The sequence below is a fragment of the Colossoma macropomum genome, unplaced genomic scaffold (assembly GCF_904425465.1).
Source record: "Colossoma macropomum unplaced genomic scaffold, Colossoma_macropomum, whole genome shotgun sequence".
In the NCBI taxonomy this organism is placed as follows: Eukaryota; Metazoa; Chordata; class Actinopteri; order Characiformes; family Serrasalmidae; genus Colossoma; species Colossoma macropomum.
Window position 1 is genome coordinate 9368126 of NW_023494807.1, and position 22323 is coordinate 9390448.

The window sequence follows — 22323 nt, forward strand, 5'->3', positions numbered from 1 at the left end:
CATTAATAAACAGCACTCACAATCTTTTCAAGAAGAATAGAAAAGTCTTGGTGGCCTTTTTGTTGTGGAGAATTTTGTGTCGGGAATCTCACAGCAGTTTTAAATCTGTGATGAACAGCCTAAAGTTAGGTTTAGTGGAGATAATTCTGGATTTGAGCAGATGGAGTTTTCCCAGTGAGCCGGGTTATAAGATTTCTGGGATCATCAATGAAAGCCTTGTTATTATTAACCAAAGAACATAACACTGTTTCATTGATGCAGAGCTGAGTTAGAGTTATAACTGGAGATCTAAACACATTCACTCTTCACACAGACCTGTAGATTCTTTTTCTTTTTAGTGTTTTCTTATTTTCTCAGTTTACTCAAGGCAAGCGAAGCGTTCTGAAAAGGCTGGAAAGTGTTGAGCAACAACACCCTTTATAATGTGTTTTCTCCCCCTCTGAGTTCTCTGAATTCTCTCTCTGCTGAGGGTCAGGATGGACAAGTCAAGACGAGAAAACTGAATCCCAATCATTATGAAGCCCAGTGCGGTCCATCTCTACCTCAACACCCTCTACGGGTCACCCTTCAGGCTGTACTTGGTGACCCAAATCCACAAGGCGAGAACCAAGGTGAGCAAACCACATCACCTGAGAGAGAACCTGAGATTTACTTTATGTTAATGAGTGATGTATTCTTTCTTTTTTCAAGAGCGTACACTTTCTACAGTGTCAGACATTTAAAGAGAAATTCCAGATTTTTCCAAACATATACATAACATTCGTTTTTTGAACGTTCACAAATTCCCTTAATTTTCGCTCCAAGGTATTAAAAGTTGTTGGAAAATGCCTCGACATGATGTGTATTGTCCAAAATAATTCAAATTTCCTCATAAAATTTATGTTCGTTATAGCGAACAATTTACCAAAATACATAAGACTATATAGTCTTACCTTCATGTGCTTTTTTTGAACGTTCATAAATTCCCTTAATTTTCAAAGCAATGCTTTAAAATTATTTGGAAAATGCCTCCAAATGATGTATTTTGTCCAAAATACTTCAAATTCCTTCATAAAACGTATGTTTGATATAGTGCCAAATTTACCAAAATACATAAGGCTATAGTCTTACCTTTGTGTGCATTTTTGACTGTTCATAAATTCCCTTAATTTCCACTCCAAGACATCATAATTAGTTGGAAAATGCTTCCAAATGACATGTTTCATCAAAAATGTTTCAAATTCCTTCAGAAAATGTGCGTTTGATTTAGCGCAAATTTACCAAATTATGTAAGGCTATAGTCTTACCTTTGTGTGTGTTTTTCGACTGTTCATAAATTCCCTTAATTTTCACTACAAGGCATTAAAATTATTCGGAAAATGCCTAGAAATGATGTATTTTATCCAAAATAATTCAAATTTCCTCATTAAATGTACGTTCGACATAGTGCCAAATTTACCAAAATACGTAAGGCTATAGTCTTACCTTTGTGTGCGTTTTTTGAATGTTCATAAATTCCTTTTATTTTCACTCCAAGGCATTAAAATAAGTTGGAAAATGCCTCCAACTGACGTATTTTGTCCAAAATACTTCAAATTCCTTCATAAAACATACGTTTGATATGGTACCCAATTTACCAAAATACGTAAGGCTAACAAAGTATACAGAGAAACAGATGGACTACAGTCTGTAATTGTAGAACTACAAAGTGCATCTATATAGTAAGTGGAGCTGATAAAATGGAAAAATTTCCACTGTATCATAATCAACATTACATATAAAAACTCAGATGTGTCTAGGTTCATTGGTGGTTTTGCATAGTAAATAAAATGGCTATGTTTGTGTTGTAGACATTGGATCCTTTGATTTCTATCATCACCAGTGTATAAATGTCAGGTGGTTACACATCAAATCACTCTATGACTAAATTAAGATGAGTCTTCTGAAAAATTGGTGGAATTCCCCTGTAATACTCCCAAAGACTGCTTTTTGTAATTGACCATCATATTTCCCTTCAACTGTCACTCAGGATATGGCTGAGGCAGGGATGAAGTACTTTCTAAAGGTATCTGTGGAAAGCTGGTGTGATGAAGTAAGTTCACAGCTTTTACTTCTGTTCAGTGGCTTAATGCAGTTTAAGTAGGTGAAACAAGGTTGATAGGTTGATGGGAGGTTGATAGTTTCTCTGAGATGAGCTAACAACAATGTGGGGAAACACACATGCATTCAAACATACAGACACGTTGCTCTTAGACAACTCAACCAGTTTTTCATCTTTTTCCTTTAATTTGTTTTAATTTAGTTTTATTGCTAGCTAGCTGGAAGGGTGAAGAGTAGTACGTGTCATGATTTATGTACGTGTTTGAGAGTAGCCTAAGCCTAGTGAGGAGCAAAATATCAAAATAACACAATTTACAGAATTTGCAAAGCGCTAATTGTTAGGTTACAACCTTTCGTTACATGATAGTTACCCCTGCAGCATCAACCAGCACAGCTGGTTACCAGCAAAACCAGCACATGTTGTGTTTTGGATGTTGGTATGCTGGTCAACCAGCATGACCATGATGGGTGATCCATTAAAGCAGCACTAGACCAGCATAAACCAGTTTAGACCTGCATGGACTGCATGCTGGTCTGTGCAGTTTTTTCAGCACAAACATCAGCCTCGTAACTTCAGCGCTAAACTACAGAAGCAAACATCAGACACTATACATGCCTCGACTGATTAACTATATTTAAGGCAAGCACAACATTAAATTTGATTGTATGTTTTTTTTTTAAACTACTCAAGCTCAGCTAAAGTATCCTGTATTCCAGAGCTCAGAATGGCGTGGCTCGTCTACTCCAGGGGTGAGACGCAGGGTTCCTGGGGCAGGTTATCAAAGTTCAACATCTCAGCTAAGGAGCAGGAGTTCTAACAGCGCTACAGTACAGTAGACAGTGCTGTGTCTGCAAAGGACATACCAGGTAAGACCTCCACAACATTGATTTAACACCTGATGATTAAGGCTGTGTCTTTATTTGTGCCCAAAAATGATCTTAGACACCTTTTTATACCACAAATACTATTACAACTGCAACAGACTCTCTTTCTCTCTAGATAGTTATGGTAATGTAGACCCAGAGATGAAACCTTTCTGGCACTTGGCGCGGGTGGCAGCTAGCTTCATCATGCTGAACGAGTCCAATGAGAAAACGCTGTATAACATGGCTCAAGTGGCCAAGATCACACAGCTGGTAGGCAGATTGTGTGAAGATGATCATGTCTGGTAGTACTAATGTAGTTTACTTCATGTAGTGTTTTATCAGACAACATTTAAGACCAATCCCAGGCTGATTAAAGAGATCATCAAATAGGATTTCCCTTATCTTGTTTTGTCACAGCTACCTCCACAACTATTCTCTATTTTAAACATTTCAGGAGACTCAAGATGACCAGCTGAGGTTTGAGTATGAGGTTCTCCTTCACGACATGGTTTCTCAGGTAACAATAAATATCTAATATCTAACTCAAAGAAAATGATTAACTGATCTTATTTTAGAACAGGGTGTCTGTAGGCATTAATTTGTCTGAAATGACAATTCGCTAATTATAGGGTTAGTAAGTAGTAGTTTACTTAGAATCTAGAAAACAGTGTTGTTGTTTTTTTTTAAAGAATAATGCAAGTTTGCTATGGTAAAGCAGGGGTGTGCGTTAAACTCATGTTAGCTGTGTTGCAATAGCAGTACCTGCATTGTCTGCGCTTAAAAAGGTCTTAAAAGGAGATTCAACTTGAGGATGCTGGCAGATGCCCTATACTACAGATGCAGTTTTATCATTGTACCTACACAAAAAGCATGTTTCAAACCTTTGAGCTGCACTAAAATCTAATTTCCTTTTTTTTTTATTATATTCACCAAAATATGAAGAGCAGAAGCTGAATGTAGGTTTAGATTCATACAAACTGATCTCATTAACTGTTCGCGTGGCACTGTATTCTTTGCAGGAAATTATTCGCGGGAAGCTGCTGGTCTCCTGGTCTCCAGCAGTGGGCGTGAAAGTGTTAGAGACTTAACTGCTGCCACGATACTACTGAAAACCTCCCAACTCAGTGATGCCAGCTTGTTCAGTCCCAAGATCAAATCCACTAACCTCACCAAACTGTATCTTTGAACAAATGGCATGATGCCTCCTGTAAAAAAGTTTTTGATGTGTTGGGGGGTGTTGGGTTGCCTCCATTGTTAAAAGAGCGTCGCCAAAGTGGTCTGTAGAGTGACCTAAACAAGAACTCCAGTTTATGAGGTGCCTGGCCACTTCCTACTTTTCCCGTTGTGTCAAAACTGGAAAACAGCAGAGGGCGCCCGTGAGCGAGTCCTCAATTAATACATGCATAAGATGAATGCATTCATTTCCTGAAGACAGAACAGCATGAAATATTTTAACACTGCAGTTATTTCTGCTTTTGAACTCGAGTTGTAGTTTAAAACAGTCTAGGGCTGCTACCAAATGCTATTTTATGCATATGCTATGTATGTTATGCATTTTAAAGAACTTGTGAACTTTTTTTTTCCCCAATGAGGACTGCGGCTAACCAGCTGACCCAAAATATTTGTTTTGCTTGTTTATCTAATTTAAGGAACACAGAAACACAAGATTGTTGACATTTTAATTATGAACCAGACACATATGCTGTACATAGTACAAAACCATCTGTACACGCTCAAAGCCGTCCTTTGAGCTTTCCCTGAACTCTCCAACAGCGCAGCAAGAGCTTAAAAATATACATAAATTACTCAAATGACCATTTTGAAAGAGATTTGTGTGTTTGTTGTTGCTCAGTTCTTCCATTTGCCCTTCTTCGCAGGCAGTTGACCTGTTGCCTCCAGGTATTTATTAACAAGCTCCTCCTGTACAGACGGCAGGCAGGGCTGATACCTGCTGTACTCCATTGTGTACTCTCCTTTTCCCTACAGCACAAACACACACACACACATATATATATATATCAATGCACATACAACATTCAGTTACACTGCACAGCTCTGTCAAGAAAAATAATGTGTTCCATCTTTCTTTAGCCAAAATGTGTAATTTTCTGATCTCCTGCTAATCAAAATAGCTATAAAAAGATGGTTCTTCAAGGGTTTCTTAGTAAAGGCAATGGGTCTATTTAGAACCATAAGTTCTATATACAGCTATTTGCATGCTTAAATAGTTCTTTGCATGGTAAAACTGTTCTTCAGTTTGTTGGGGGATGTGTTGTATGTGGTTCTATACAGCATCAAAAAGGGTTCTGCTAATGTATATAAGCAGAACCCTTAATAACCACTGTTACTGGTTCTGTACAGAATCCATGGTTCTAAACAGACCCATTCCCTTTAATAAAGAACCCTTGAAGAGCTATATTTTTGTAAGAGTGGTATATGTTTGCATTTAGTCATTTAGCAGACGTTCTTATTCAATGCAAGTTACACAATCTACAGTCGTCTGTAAAGGTTTGTGCACCCCTGGTCAAGTTACATGTTTTGCTGATGTTCTAGATGAAAATGTTAACTGTCCCCTGTAGAGGATGCATGACAATTTTTTTGACACTATTATTTTTCTGCAGATTTTAGTGGACAATTTCTATTTATTTGAGTTTAACACACTGAGAAAAAATCTAAAATGTGCCATAACTTTTGCACAGGCCACATTTTGTTTTATGTTTCCCCCCAATATGTAAAATTAATCAAATAACCAGCAATTGTACATTAAAACGTGCAGAAGCGTGTTCTATGTAGAGGGTATGTACTTATTTTCCCTATGAAATAAAATGAAATATGTAATTATGTGCAAGTGTTTTAAAGAGACCTTATTCCCTGGGAGGGAAATGGCTGATGTTTTGAGGTGACCACACACAGGGTCCGATATCATCACTTAATACAGAATTTGGCTTATATCTGCACGCGTCCTGCTCCCCTACACAGTGTAGATGTGTTCAGTATGGTTGCCTCACCTCAGTGCAGGAGCGCAGCTCTGTGGAATATCCAAACATGTCGTTGAGAGGAATCTGGAAGACAGACAGACAGACAAACAGTGAGCACTGATTTATTATTTTATATATATATATATATATATATATATATATATATATATATATATATATATATATATATATATATATAGAGAGAGAGAGAGAGAGAGAGAGAGAGAGAGAGAGTTTTTGCTCACTTCAGCTTGATTACATTAGCCATCAACTTACATCAGCATACAGTGTGAAGTATCCCTCTGCTCCATCCTGCCCTGTAATGACACCATGGCGACGGTTGACTCCAGCAATGACTGCCCCCTGGAATTCATTGGGAGCGACGATTTCCACGGACATGATCGGCTCCAGAATGACCGCATTGGCGTTCTCCATGGCTGTTTAGAGAGAAAACAGGAATGCATGAGTGTTCTGTGAAAATGTAAGATCATTAGAGCAAATCCTTTGCATTCTGGGAGATAATACTAATGTATTTATTATACAGTGAGAGTCACTGGACGGTTGCTGTTTTGGCTCTGTACAGTGCCGTGAATATGCAGGTCTTCTCTTTTTGCGTATTTTGCACTTTCATCGTTTTAAACAAAGAATGGTCTGGTGATCTAGAATAAACAAAACTAAGACCAAGTTGTCTGATATGTATACACAGTTTTGCATAGGTTGTTGAATTTATATACTCAGCAGTATACAAACTCAAATATGGCATTTTTTTGTCATTTTAGTGCACAATTTCTATGTATTTGCAAAGTTTAACATCTTGAAATATAGAAAACAAAACAATGTGTGCCATAACTTTTACACAGGCCTTGCTTGATGTCTTGTCAATGTTCAGTTCAGCAAATAAAGAGTAATTGTGAATGAATTGAGCAACAGAACACAAGAGTGAGTGTTCTATTGCTTTTATACAACAGTTAAATAAATAAAGTAATAAAATAATAAATTGGGTCGTGAACGCGGCGTTTAATATGTTTTAATGTTGGCAGTTCCTTCAGCCAAATTATAGTTCCTTAACAAGCAGCTTGTTGCTACGTCAGAGTAACGAACTCCGCTCACTCGCTACACAGCCGGCAGTTCGTTCTCCAGCTCCTTACACTAAATTCTGAAACTGTCATCACCACTGCGCAGCTTTTCAGTCGGCTGCAATAATGTCAGTATAGCTCCGTAATGTCAGTTTTTGCCAGATCAGTATTAATGTTGTTTTGTTCCAGCCAGTCTGTAAAGCATCTTACAGCCCATTTAGTTTGCCGATTGGTATTGGGTTCATTTCTGGCTGATTTCAGGTTGTTTAGCTGTTCTTCCTTCACAGCTGCCGACTGAAAAGCTGCTCAGTGATGATGACAGTTTGGGAATTTAGTGTAGTCTCATCTTCAGAGTCTGACCAAATCGCCTGTCGGTCAAATGTGATCTTAAAAGTATCCATTTTCTGTTTGTGGCAAAATAAGAAGTAAAAACGTTCAAAAGGCTTGAGTGTCTCCTACAGCTGTCAAAGTCGTTGCTTAGCAACGGAGTCTCAGTTTCACCATAAGAACGCTTAGAGCGCTTCTCAACCAAACAGCTTGCGTGGCTGGAACTAACTGTTGTATAAAATGTGATTAAGTTCTCTGTAGAGGGTGTGTTAACTTCTTTACACCTGGACAATCAACATAGCATGGAATCTGATCAGGGTGCCCACGCTTTGCATCCACCTGTACTGATGTGCAGTGTCACCAGAGCTACATACTAACCTTGTTTCATAGCTCCCTCTCCGGCTCGGATGAAGGAGATCTCGTTGGAGTCCACCATGTGATGCGCACCGTCCTCCAACACGAAACGTACGCCAGATATCTTATGACCTGTTAGGGGTCCCTTCTCACAGGCATCCCTGAAACCCTGCAGAGGGAACAGGAACAGAGGAAGGGGATACAGTGAGGGGACAGAGTGAGCGTGAGAACCAGAAGGAAAGCTTAAGGACATGAACAAATTTGTATCTTTACTTTCCCTCAGCATCTTCAAAGGGGACAATGAAGGCACTTCATACTTCTAATCAGAGCTCTGTCAAATCCCAGCTCACATTTCCATTCAAACACTGAGGAGACCCCCAATCAGCAAGACAAGTGGCATCAAAGGCATTGATCGTCAGCCATGATCAGATCCTACCAGAAGCTCAGTGTATTTGCCATAATCTGGCCCTTGCAGTCTACAGAGGCTCAGTCACTGTAGTTTAAGATGAGGTGTAGAAGCCTCAGATTCACCCACAGAGCGGAGCTGTCAGAGGATTCCAACTTGCCTTAAATCAGGGGTGTCAAACTCAACCACTAAAAAGGCCATATTAAAAAATCTCAACAAATCCATGGGCAAGAGAACGCCTATGTTTTTATTTCATTTTGCTGCAACCTGAACAGGCCACTGTTTATTGAAAATATACCCCTCCAACTGTCAACCACAAAAAATAGGCACTTTTGGTGAACCTTGAAATATTACTTGAATATTTAATAGTTAATTCTTGTGATCAGTTTCTGAGCTGCTGAGCTGAGTGTTTATGTGGCTTGAACTGCAGCTGGAACACAGCTAGTGTGTTCAGAGATATGACTGGTGTGGTAGACTGAAGTGTAACCGCTGCCCCAAAGATTGTTGCTGGTAAGGGGGGTGGGAGCGCACATTACACTGAAGTGCATGCTGGGGATTGTAGTGCAGTACATTGTGAAATGGGCTAATATTGACAGAAAATCAAAAACAATTTCGCGGGCCGGATACCTTGCGTTTGACATATGGGCCTGAAATGTATCAGACTTCTTGTACTCATTCTGTTCGTACCACTTTCATATAAACCTACAACATACATATGTTCAGATACAGCTAAACTGTAGGTCCAAAGGTTTGGAGACACCTGCATATTCAGCTTCCCTTGTGAAATGAAGGGTATTAATAGTGAGTTTGTCCCCCTTTGCTGTAGTAACAGCCTCTACTCTTCTGGGAAGGCTTTACACAAGATGTTTTAACATTGCTGTGAGGATTTGATTGAGCATTAGTGAGGTCAGGTACCGATATTGGATGGTCAGTTCTGGATCACTCCAACTCATCCCAAAGTTTTGGATGGAGCTCCATCACTTCAGAGAATTTGCTGCTTAGAAGGGGTGTCAATACTTTTGCGTATATTGTTTTATATGCCGCATTTTCAGGTATGGTCCACTTGAGGAGACCCAGGTTGGGAAGAAGTATGACAACTAAAGGACATGGGTAATCCTGCAAACTCCATTATGGACATGAGGATCTGCACAGAACTACAGGGCTTGAAGGAAAGAAGAAAATATATGTAAAAACAACAAAAAAAACAAAACAAAATAAAAAGAACCCCTTAAAAAGCAATGGTTCAACAAAAATCCTTTTCTTTTTACACTACCTACCCTAAATGTAGTCGATCAGGCAGGGCATGCTTGGCATCTGAAGTTTGCTTTCTAAGTTTTGGAGTGAAGCTCTGAGGCTGACATAACAGAAGTCTGAGTCATTCGAAAGGGACATCGGGGAGCGTTTTGCTAGTCACACTCACTTTATGGGACTTGGCGTTCTGCAAAGCTCTCTCTTAAGCAATCTCGAGAGGATATTTTTTTTTTGGACTATGCACTTAACTAGATTAAAATGTTAGCTCTATCTTTACACTAAATAAAAAGGCCAAAGCTTTTGCATCTTCGTGTTGTGCAGGGAATTTGCAGAAACTACGACTTACCTTCTCGACAGCTGGTACAAACTGCTTGGGTACGTTTGTGCCGATGGTCTGGTCTTCAAATTCAACTTTGGTGTAATTTTCTGGATCCAGGGGTTCCAGGACTCCCACCACTTTACCATACTGCCCTGACCCCCCAGACTGCTTCTTGTGGGTGAAGTCAAATCTAGAAATTGCAGAGCAGAATATCATTCATTTCTTACCTCTATGCTACGTCATAGTCCAGTCTATTAGGTGAACGCAGTTTCTTTAACATAGGTTGGTCTCTTTAAGGAAAGGCAGGACAGTTACTGGAAATAACTCAACTAGCAGGATCTCAGCTCTGCCTGATTATCATCAAATGAAGACTGCTAATGCATTCAGTGTGTATAAACTTAAGTGGATCCTTTTAGCTTTTGTCTGAGTGTTCTTGAGTTCAGCATGCTCACTCTCCAGTGAGGCTTTGTTAAAGTTTGCTGTATTTAGACTACTGACAAAGACATTACTGCAATTCTTAGAACCAAAAGAAATGATTCTAAGTGACCGCCATTTAGATTGTAAACAGTATCCAATAAAACTCGTCCATAAATTTGTGGTTCAACATCAGCTAGCAAAACTGCATTGTAATTTTAAGCACTGCAGGACACAAGAAAAATGGCAAAGTTTTATAAGATAACAAACAAGGCATTTGAGTTTAAACTCTGTAGTCTCTGCTGCTAGAACAGAAATAGCGCAGTACTTACGGCACAGGGCTGGTCACCGTCTCCCTGAAGGCCACTTTAGGCTTCCCCATCACACACGGACAGTTATACTCCCTTTCCATCCTCTACAAACACACACAACTCAGTACATTAACACCCACAACTTGGCTTCAGTACAGAGTGAAGAACATGACATGGTTCATTAATGAATGTGATGCAATACCTGTGAGTAGATCTCCAGATGCAGCTCCCCCATCCCTGAGATAATGGTCTCCTTGCTCTCTGTGTCAAAGTGGACCCTGAAAGTGGGGTCTTCTCTGGTGAAGCGGCTGATGCCTTTGGAGAACTTATCGGTGTCATTCTGAAGTGACCAGAGGATAATTGGTCACATGCGGCACTATTGTTTTTACTCGTGTGCATCGGTTGTATGTACCTGAGTGCAGTGCCTACCTTGTTGGCTGGTTTAATAGCCATGGAGATGACTGGGTCAGGGACATGGATGGACTCCTGTTAAACACAAATGTGATAATAATAAAAATAATAACAACAACAATAATAATAATAATAATAATAATAATTTCTCCCCCCACTCTCTCTTTCCCCTCCTTCCTTTCATTGTTCTTTCCATCTATTGTCTCTCTCCCTCCCACTTCCTTTTTCCCTTTTTGTGTCTTTCTCTAGCTGTCTCTTTCTCCCCACCCTTTCTTTCTTTCTCTCTCTCTTTTCTCTTTCCATCATCTCTCTCCTTTCTCTTACTTTGTCTTTCTCTCTATCTTTTCTTTCTCACCTAATTTTCTCTGCAATGTTGCTCCAAAATTTATGAGTTCTATAAGAAAATGATCTTCCACCAACTGAGCTGTAAGAGATCCTATAGGAGTCTGCAGTAAGCCTCAGCTGAGTGAAGTGGTCTGGAGGGGCTGTAACGCTTCAAAAGATATGTAAGACATTAGGACTTCAGCCATTAAGAGCTCTAAATGGAATAAGTAAGACCTTGTAGCTGATGCAAAACTTAGCTGGAAGCCAGTGCAATACGCTCACACTTTCTTTTCCTGGTGAGAACACAGGCTGCTGCCTTCTGAGCTGGAGTCCATTCAGAGAGACAGCAGGGCAGCCTGCTCTTTGTGAGGCCTATTATAAAAGGAGGATCTCTGACCAGCAGAATGAACCTGCCTAGACTGAATTAACACAGCTGTATGCAAGTGCGTTTACCATGGAGAGGTTGGCGCTTGTGCGAGCAGTGAAGGTGTCTCCACTGGCACAGTCGATTCCAAACAGGGCGCAGATATCGCCAGCATACACCTCCTCCACATCCTGAGCGTACAAGGGAAACACAGACACTCTCAGAATGCACAAAGATTTAAGCAGAGCAAATAGAACAAGCCAGAATCGATGATGCCTTCAACTTAACTGGCTAATATGTATTTATTTTCAACATTTTCCTTTTAATAACATAGCATGTGTTTACATGCACTCAACATTCCAATCATAGTCAGATTTCTGCAGTTATCTGATTATTCAAAGAGTCATTTTAAACAGTATACAGATTTCTTAAACCGGAATAAGGTCTAGAAATCTGATTAAGAAATCTGATAAAGAGGCTGGATTTTAGCTCAGTAATCAGATTTCTCAGTACGTGTAAACTCTTACTCTGACTTCTTTCGGATTTCTCAGTCTGAGCATGTGCGAAAACAGACCACAGTACCGGAAATAAGTGAGCAGCGTCACAGCGAGATGCAGTAAAACACTTTTGGAGCGACGCTGAAACCGACTACATGCTTGACGAAATGAAGGATTTAAATATTCTTCATCTTCTACATGATGTATGTTCATATGTTCAGGTAAAGTGGCACAATGTTAAGAAAAAAAAGCCGCGGCATGAAGTTTGAGCTTTACGTTATGTTTCCCGTTTTCTACTTACTCAAAATGCATGTAAACGCATCGATCAGATTACTGTCAAAATCTGATTTTCTGCAGTTATTGGATTATCAAGTGCATTTCAACACACTCAAGAACTGTTCTATATTAAGGCCTTTGCTGATGAAGCGTTGTTGATTAGGCAACAGTTTTTGTACAGGGTGATTCAAATAGATTCCTCCGATTTCAAAGCGCCATATTTTTACAACCGTGAGGCGCCTAGGAACCATTCACAATCCAACTGAAAGAGGGGGTCATAGAGTTTCTCACTGTCAGTGGAAGATGGCTCCCTTCAGTCTGAGAGGAGATGAGACCCCTGAGCAGAAAGCGTTCTGCGTTCTCCACTTCAATAAGAGTGAATCTGTCAGAACTGTGCAACGTGATTTTTGTGGGCAGTGAACCTCCAACAGCTCAGAGCGTTCGTCGTTGGTTCCACAACACTGGATGATCTCCGAAATCGCACTGAAAGAGCCGTGAGTACAGAAACACCCGACATGTTCAATCAAGTATGGGATGAATTTGACTATGGCATTGATGTTGTCCGTACAGCTGGAGGAGGTTCATACTGAGCACTTGTAAAATTACAATAACAAAATTAATAAACTTTATGCTCATTTAAACCATTTACAGTTCACTGCATTGTTCTGTAATGACTTACAGGTAAAATCAAGCATTTTGAAATCAAATGAATCTTTTTGAATCACCCTGTAGTCTGAAAACGAAAAAAGAAAAAAAAAAATAAACAGAGAAACAAATACCAGCACAGTGAACACAAAATTTTTTTTTTAATATGAAAGATTCATACTGGGCGATTTGAACACTAAAACAGCCATTCCCAACACATACATACACATATACACATGCACACCCTCTCACCTCCATCTGGTCTGCGTGGAGGCGCACCAGCCTCTGGACACGCACTCTCTTGCCCGTGCGGGTGTTGTAAATGTACTCGCCTTTCTTCAGACAGCCCTGGTACACGCGCACGTAGGTCAGCTGACCAAAGCGTCCAGCCTTGGATACAGACAGCAGTATGAGAAAATTCAAACAACTGTACAGATACTCAATCATCTAAAAGCAGACATCAATGTAAGGCAGCTTCCAGCGCTAGAACAATAACAGACAATACAACAATACCAAAGTTCACGTTTTCCTGTTCAAGCCGTTATTTTGTCCGTACCTCTAGTTTGAAGGCCAAACCCACATACGGTTTAGTAGCATCTCTTGTAGAATCCATCAGAACCTTGCTGCTATCACTCGATTCCCTGAAAATACAAAAGAAAAGAGCATATAAGGTTTAAAATTATACTTCAATGGTCAGTTAAAGCAGAACATGATGTGTTTGCATGATGCGAAAGCTTTGGCCTTTTTATTTAGCGTAAAGATAGAGCATGCAGCCATACATGATCCTATGATCACAATGCCAAATGCCAAGCATGGGCTAGAGGGGTATAAAGCCCCCCAGCATTGGGTTGTGGGGCAGTGGAACTGTGCTCTCTGGATGATGGAGCTCCATCCAATACCTTTGGGGTGAGTATCTTTGACCACTGCTAGCCAATTCTCTCTTAAGAAGTATAAAGCTGTGACCAAAACTGTGCCTTATTCTCTATATAGTGCACTATTTTGGGGTTCCACCGTTTTGTAGTGGTATCCCAAAATGTAGTGCAGAAAATCCACACAATGCACTGCAATAAGTAGTGCACAACTGATGTACCCTAGCAGATCAAGGATACCCACAATGCACTGGTTTGAAGATTACAGACGCAAGTCAGCTCTTCTCACGTGTGCAGTCAGACTCAGAGGTTACAGTGGACTGACTGCAGGACATTCATAGTGTTTATGCGACCGAATCTGCCGTTGCGCAGTAAAGAGCAAACCTGTATGACGGTGTGTCCGAAATCATTTACTACAATCACAGATTCAGTTCTTTATAATTATGTTCTGTATAGTGATCAAGATTTTTGAATGTAGTGATTAGTGGACAATTTCGGGCACAGTGTATTCAGCATGGTGGTATGTTGAGACAGAGACTGAGGAGAAAGCAGGATATGATCCAGGACTCACTCGTCGTTGTGGATGGCATAGTTGTTGACCTCGCTGGGGTTGGGCAGGTAGTCCAGCACAGCGTCCAGCAGGGGCTGAACCCCTTTGTTCTTCAGAGCGCTGCCCACCAGCACCGGGGAGAAGGAGCGCTGGATGGTCGTCCTGCGTATAGCCGCCTGTGGGGGTCACACAGATCTGCATGTTTACATTTTCTACATGACTGAGCAGAGTCAGCTTTGCCTTCTGGACAGTTATTGCTGTTATTTTCAACTAGCATGTTACTAGTAGTAGAGAGACCGAACATGAGGATGGCGAACCTTTAGGTCGTCCACGGTGGGGACTCTCTCTTCCAGAAAGATCTCTCCCAACGTTTCATCGGCATTGGCCACACACTCCACCAGCTCCTGCCTGCGCTCGGCCGCTTCTGTTCGCATCTCAGCCGGGATCTCATCGAAACGGATATTCTGACTGAGAGAGGGAGGCAGCGATGAGGAAAAACAAACAGCAGAAGAGGGCAAGCTTAGGAATAAAGTAGCTGAACTCTAACAATCTTTATAGGCCTGTCATGATTTCTGAATTATACTTGGGTACACTTGAGTGTCTATTCCTACATAAATGATGAACTAACCTAACTTTGTGTAAACAGACCACAATATAGAAATATGTACACATATGCAGTTGTGACTGATGTGTCTTTTTTCTGAATTGATATAAAATGAAATAATGTTTGTAGTAAACTTGTTTTTGCTAGTTTATGAACAGAGACCTACAGATGCAGTTTCAGTAAAGGAAAACTCATTTGTGAATCTGAGTTTAAAGCAAGTTTTTATTAAACTTAAACTTGTAACTAAGTTGCAAATAAATCGTAAACTGAAACTTTGCTTGTTTGTAAAGTTATTTCAGAGCTGCTCGGTTCTACCTACTGGAAATTGTTTGCCTTCAGTGTTTTATGCTTATGATGATATTAATAGACATCAGTGTCAGACTAATTAATGATATTCTATTAAAAGACTGGTTTACCAAGCGTGACATTGGAGTATTTTCACCTAAAATAACTTTACAAAAATTGTAATAGGATGTCAAAGCCATAATTAATCTTTCAGTACTTTTACCTTCGATACTTAAGTACATTTGAAGGTGAATACTTTTGTACTTTTACTCAAGTGGAGGTCTTAAGGGAGGAACTTCTACTTTTACTGATGTAATATTTTACCTTGGGTATCTCTACTTTAACTCAAACACATGATTTGTGTACTTCATCCGCCACTGGTTAAAAGAGAGTTATATAAAATGAATGCTACTGCATTTGTTTGCCATGTATTTTTTATACATATATTTTTGAATTAAGTCTTGTTTATCCTTCTCCAGTAAAGCATTTGGATTCTGAAAGGCTGTGCACAGTTTGTAATTGTTCACGTATGTCGATTTCTAATAGTTTGCCTTCTTTAAAACTCTGATTACTTGATTATTTCTCGAATAAGTCAATTTCTTGATTACTAATATCAGTAACAGCCCTTATTCTTTCTAGAATTGTTAATATTACCACTTATGATTTATGTTACATGATTTCCACAGCACAACTCTACATTTTCAATCAATTTTCTAACAACTGAGCTTGCATTTCACTCTGCACAAGTCAGTAAGCTTAAAGTGCATGTTTCTATAGTGTCCTTACCCACAAGGACCCTCAAAGTAGATGCTCCGTTCCTCAATTAGGTCAATGATGCCGCACAGGTTGCCCTCGAGTCCGATAGGGATGTTGACGAATGCTGTGTTATGATTCAGTTTCGTCCTGAAAGAGATAATAAGAAGCGATTCATCATGGGGTCAGCTTAGTTTAGCCCATAGGCCATGCAAGACGGTCAATATTTCACACGGACACTATTCTAATCTACTAAGTTTAATACACAAAGGTTTACATTTCTGGCATTCTTTAGGACGATTCAATGAATAATGGAATCTCAAATTTCAACATGATTTCATTTAGATTTATATTTAAAAAATATGAACACTGAGCCAAACTGTTTTTCTGTGCACGTTTACACTGGAAAATAAATAAACACATTTATTTTACCCAAAAAAAAAAAGAGCACACATTAAATATTATTCTAATCGATTATAATCCCTTTTAACATTCCAAATTTGATGTGGAAGTTTACACCTTTTCATTCAACTTCCACCAAAAACGTTTCTAGAGACAGATTCACCCTCATCGCTCACTAAGGCCAGAAACTTACTTCACACAAGTACGCAAACACTTTGAGCTTTGCAAATACACCAATCAGGCATAACATTATGACCACCTCCTTGTTTCTATGCTCATTGTCCATTTTATCAGCTCCACTTACTATATAGGTGCACTTTGTAGTTCTACAATTACAGACTGTAGTCCATCTGTTTCTCTGCACACTTTGTTAGCCCCCTTTTACCCTGTTCTTCAGTGGTCAGGACCCCCATGGACCCTCACAGAGCAGGTACTATATGGGTGGTGGATCATTCTCAGCACCACAGTGACACTGACGTGGTGGTGGTGTGTTAGTGTGTGTTGTGCTGGTCTTTTGAATAAAATGTAAATTTTACACATCTGTTTGTGAATGTAAATGGAGTCTGATCTGTTCCTGGTGAGGTTCCCTTCTTTAACACGGAGACAGATCATCTATAGAGCTACCTGATAATTCAGATACATCAAACATAACTTATTTCGTTCTCTTACAAGTTGTACAAGACATATAAGTAATGCAAGAAGGTAATTGGTAGACCAGCAGGTCACTGAGTCTCCCACATAAACATAGTTGCTGGCAGGAACAAAACCTCAGCCCCATCGCCCGACTCAACTTGCCACTCAGATATCACACCTACATTACACAAGTGGTCAGTCATGGTAGAAGGGGAAGGAGGTGACTGTGAGGAGAGACACTTCCGCTCACCTCAGCTGCTGCAGCGCCCGGGAGGGGTTCGCTCCCATGCGGTCCAGCTTGTTGATGAAGGTGAGGTGAGGCACGCCGTAGCGCTTCATCTGCCTGTTGACGGTCAAGGTCTGACACTGCACCCCTCCGACGGCACACAGGACCAGCACGGCCCCGTCCAGAACTCGCAGAGACCTCTCCACCTCGATGGTGAAGTCCACGTGACCTGGGAGGTCAAGGAGAAGAAAGGATGTCAGGGAAGCGCAGAGGAACAGCCAGAGTGGCAGATCTGCGTCAACTCGTGCCACAACCTCCCTACCTGGTGTATCAATGATGTTGATATTGTGCTGTTTCCACATTGTGTAGGTCGCAGCTGACTGGATGGTGATTCCTCTCTGTCTCTCCAGCTCCATGGAGTCCATGACGGCCCCGACTCCGTCCTTGCCCCTTACCTAAAGAAAGGGAACAAATACAGAAAAAAGCATCCTTAAAGGGCCACAGTCATGGAAAACTGTATTTACCTCACTTTTATTTTAAAAATAAGCATTTAAAGTAGTTAGAAAACACTGTTTAAAATGCACTGTCCACCCCCCCTTACAGTCCTCCACACGGTCCATATATGGAAACAACGCTGCAACTTAGTCACTGTTTCTGTTAGATTTAACAAGAATGCTTTGATTTCAGGGGTAAAAAGATCATCACCAGTTACCAGCAATGGTGGAAAAAAACTGATTCAGTTTATGAAAGTAATTCCTTTAAACTGTCTGATTCAGTGAATTGAGTGTTCTCAGATAACCACCTCCTTGTTTCTACACTCACTGCCCATTTTATCAGCTCCACTGACCATATAGTTTCACTCTGTAGTTCTACAGTTACAGACTGTAGTCCATCTGTTTCTCTGCATACTTTGTTTCACCCTGTTCTTAAATAGTAAGGACACCCACAGAGCAGGCACTTTTTCGGTGGTGGATCATTCTCAGCACATTCTCAGATCATTCTCGTTGCTTAGCAACGGCATCTCAGCGGAGTGATACAGTGTTTGTAATGTTATGGTGAAATAACAGCACAGTTAGAGCGCTTCTCAACCAATCAGCTTGCGTGGCCGGAACTAACTGTTGTATACAGCGCAACGCTGCACCTCTCAGCTTCATCCTTTTGACAGATACAAAATTCTCTTTTTTGTTTTCATCCATTAGCATTCTCTCACTACAATTCCCAGCATGCAATGCACACATATATTACACAACCAAAATTATTCTATATGGCATCAATAAGGGTTCTTCTGTTGTTTCGATGTCAGGCTTATTACAACAGAAGAACCCTTTTTTAAAAAGGTTCTACAGAGAACACATTTTTCATCAATCTGAAGAACCGTTCCACCATGCACAGAAACATTTACTCATGGAGTATGTCTCTTTGGATGTTCATAGTTCTGTACAGAACCCTTGAAGAACGTTTTTAAGGGTGTCATTTCTGACGATAATGACATTTATTGTCACACAGAACCGAACTGGACGCTCTCTGGGCAGCAGGCTGTCCAGTGAGTCTACGGTCAGATTAAAAAGTATCAGTGACAGCAGTTTAGAGATACTGACTCACTTCATGCATCTCTGCTATTCTGCCGGTGTAGTAAAGCACCCGCTCGGTTAAGGTGGTCTTCCCGGAGTCGATGTGCGCGGAGATGCCGATGTTCCGGATCCTCTCGTTCGGGGTGATGCCGGAGGAACATGTCCGGCAGCTGCTGACCAGAACCTACAACGCAAACCGTGAGAGACCAACAAACTGAGGAGCAGAAAGTCGAGCTGAAACTGTCCTCTTGTCGGAATTCTTCCGTTCCACCTTAAATTCTGCAGTGTAACTGCTACACGATTTAAGGTGGAACGGCACAATCCGAAAAAGAGGCCAACTTCAGTTTGATCTCTGTATCACTGTGTCCATCTTTCTCTACCGAACCGGGTCTAAACAGCCAACAGACCCGCTTCAGACTTACATTTGTCGGTTTCGGGAGGTTGTTTCGGCTCAGGGCCAGCGCTGCTGTCAGTAACCGCATTTTGATGGCGTGTTGGGGCTGAAACTGCACGCTTCCCCCGGCTGACCGGCTCAAAGTCACGCCGGTGCTGTGCTGTCATACGCTCCCCGGCTCAGCCTGCACCCCAAGGACCATTTGGTACCCGTCGTGTCTGCCTGACTCAAACTAGTAACGTCCCGTGTGCGAATGTAGAGTCTTCAGAATCAGAACCAGAACCAGAATCGAGCTTTATTGGCCAGGTTTGCTTACACATACAAGGAATTTGGTTTTGGTTACAGGACCTCACAGTGGACAGTATGAGACAAACATTTACATGTAGTGAATAAAATAAAATAAAATAAAATACAAAAAATGAAATAAAAATAAAACAAAACATGCATTCCTTCCATCACTCACTCACACACACTTACAAGTACGTCTTAAAAGTAATATCAGATGTTACAATGTTTGCGCGGAGCCCCTGGTGACATGGTGATTATTTGTTAATAAGGTGTGGCCACAATTTAATATTTAATATATTGAGACCAGTTTATTATATTGGAGTCACAAATTACTACTCTGGGATCACAGTTTACAACACTGAAGTTACAAATTGATCATATTTCAGCTGAAAAAAGTTCACACAAACCATTAAAAGTGTATTCTGCCTCCTGGTGGTGTCCAGTAGTCAGTTATGGTACTCTGTGTTTTCCTGGTGGGTTGGTATCACAGTGTAAAGGACAGGTGCTCTGATTCCAGATGCATTTAATCGTCTCCTACTGGGATCCAATAGTGTCCTACAGAAAACCAGCGTTCTCTAAGAATAACCACTAAGCCAGGGGTGCACAACTCCAGTCCTGGAGGGCCAGTGTCCAGCACAGTTTGGTGATTTACCTGCTCGAACACACCTGATTATACGTATCTGTTAACTGCCAGGTTAAGTGGGTGTGTTTGAGCAGAGAAACCTCCAAACTCTGCTGGACACCGGCCCTCCTGGACCGGAGTTGTGCACCCCTGCACTAAAAGCCAGTTCCCATTTAGAAAGCAAACCTTATTGTTTTAATCCAAATTAGTTATGAGAAACTTAACTTGTGGCCTCAATTAAGTAATTCGTGGCCACATCTTATTAGAAAAATAATAGTCCATGTCACTTTAGGGGCTCCTTACCGTTTGAACTGATGTAAATGAAAGTAGGACGGATTGGACGAACAAGCTAAATTATTCAAAAATGAGCTTTTTCATATTTCTTCATTGGTGCTGAAACGTAAGCTAACTGCTACAGCTAACCACACACAACAAAACTCACGGCTTCACTATGTTAGATTTATTTATAAATACGTTGAAGTTCACTTAATGCACTGAGAATCAGGCACATACACAAGCGGTCGGTTGTCCTGCTCACTGCTGTTGATGGGCCGCTTTGTCCTTCGATTCATCCAATGAAAATGCAACGGGAAAACCAAAGGGATGCAGGATTTGGCGGGGGCCAATGATGGCACAACCTCCTTAGGTGAAAGAGTGAGCACTGCTTTACCGACTTGTTTTCTGTACAGCGCCACGTAGCGGAGAGGAGGAGTAGGTTTTGTGGCAGTGAATATTGCGACTCGTCTAATATTTTAAATATTGTAAAAACTATTATTAGACATATTAGACGAATTAGGCACCTCTGTGCTCCTCGCGCTGGTTAAAGAAACCATAGAGACCATTAAAAGTTTCTGTTGGTTCCTGATGGGTTAGTATCACAGTGTAAAGGACTCTAATGGTCTGATTCCAGATGCATCAGATGGTGTCCTAAGGAATCCTGTGGTCTCTAATGGTAACTAACCACTGAGCCGATTCCCATTAGAAAGCGAAACTATTAGGTTTTAATAGTAATGGTTCTAATGGTCTTTCAGCGGGACCGACAGGATTGGCTTGGAATGATGCAGTGTGAAAGATATTAATCTATTTATTATTTTTTCCCATTTCATTGTGTTCATCTATCTATTTTCAACGAGTGTATATCAGAGCTACAATCCCGGTGCCTCCCCTGCTCTGAATCAGCTGGAATGACCACTGTCCTGTCCACACATTCTATTAGTCTTCATCAGTCTGCAGCACAGAAACAGCGCGTGGACGTGTTCAGTCCAGCAGGTGGCGCAGCAACACCTTACAGTACATCAGCACTCAGTTTTATTTATTTATTTATTTATTTAAAAAGGCCAAACAATAAAAATGGCCTTAACAGACCTTAATACGACTGCTGTGTTACACAACACTGTTCAAAATCTCCAATTAATATATATATATATATACATATATAAAACAAACCCTAGTATTTCCTTTTTGCCATAATTTGAAAATGCCTGTTGTCCTTTACATTGTCAGTAAATTTCATGATGAATGAATGAATAGAAACAAATCAAAATGACTTGGAAAAAAGTCTGGCTCCATTGACTTAAATGAAAAGTAAAGTATGTTTTTTCCTTCTCCTGTAAAGTTACCATTTTGGAGATACAAGGTTTTGTTCTCAAAGCAGTGACAAATACATACATATATTATGTATATATGTGTTTCTATAAAACCTTACCATTATTTGTAAACTCCAGCTGCCCTTAACATTGTGTGAAAATTTCATGATAAATAGACAGAAAGAAATGATCCACAATTACTAACTTCCACTATTAGTTATGAATGTTCTGGGATTCTTTTTGTTCTGACAGCGATGATAGAGAAATATACCCAGATTGAAAACTCTTTGCTAATTCATCAGAATTTTTCTAAGTAAACTGATTCTGAGCCGTCGTTCTGTGTAAACTCAGAAACTCTGACTATTCAGGACATAAATGCTGCTACGCCCACAATCTCCTCATAGCACCCCCAGCACATGGTGGATCACATGCAGGGCAGGGCGGATTACCCGACAGCTGAGACTAACGAGGTCTAACAGATACGGCACATTCATTCACGTATCATGTAATCCGAACGTCATCCGTCTCAGAATAAGAGCACTTGTGGCTTTCAAGTCATCATGCATGTGGATGAGCACAGCTGATCAGCAGGCTGATTGACCACCTTTAATGGTGCTGACCAATGGATTTCAGAGATAGAC

The 22323-nt window shown here is 40.5% G+C and overlaps 2 protein-coding genes across 2 annotated transcripts; one reads left to right on the plus strand and one right to left on the minus strand.

Annotated features, from left to right (window-relative positions):
• The first annotated feature begins 2829 nt into the window (after positions 1-2829).
• On the plus strand, positions 2830-4595 carry LOC118797212 (latexin-like). The gene is made up of 4 exons (XM_036556485.1): positions 2830-2946; positions 3080-3216; positions 3401-3463; positions 3966-4595. The coding sequence occupies exons 2-4, from the start codon at positions 3106-3108 to the stop codon at positions 4032-4034; spliced, it is 243 nt and encodes an 80-aa protein (XP_036412378.1). The 5' UTR covers positions 2830-2946; positions 3080-3105; the 3' UTR covers positions 4035-4595.
• Positions 4596-4609: 14 nt separating this feature from the next.
• On the minus strand, positions 4610-19635 carry gfm1 (G elongation factor, mitochondrial 1). Its single transcript, XM_036556484.1, has 18 exons — positions 19215-19635; positions 18824-18976; positions 17544-17676; positions 17246-17450; positions 15994-16110; positions 14636-14786; positions 14340-14494; positions 13456-13540; positions 13152-13289; positions 11571-11672; positions 10812-10868; positions 10585-10722; positions 10404-10486; positions 9685-9847; positions 7706-7850; positions 6201-6361; positions 5955-6008; positions 4610-4926 (listed from the first exon to the last, which is right to left on the minus strand). Exons 1-18 carry the CDS (start codon positions 19272-19274, stop codon positions 4795-4797), a joined length of 2232 nt encoding a protein of 743 aa, XP_036412377.1. The 5' UTR covers positions 19275-19635; the 3' UTR covers positions 4610-4794.
• Positions 19636-22323: the final 2688 nt, after the last annotated feature.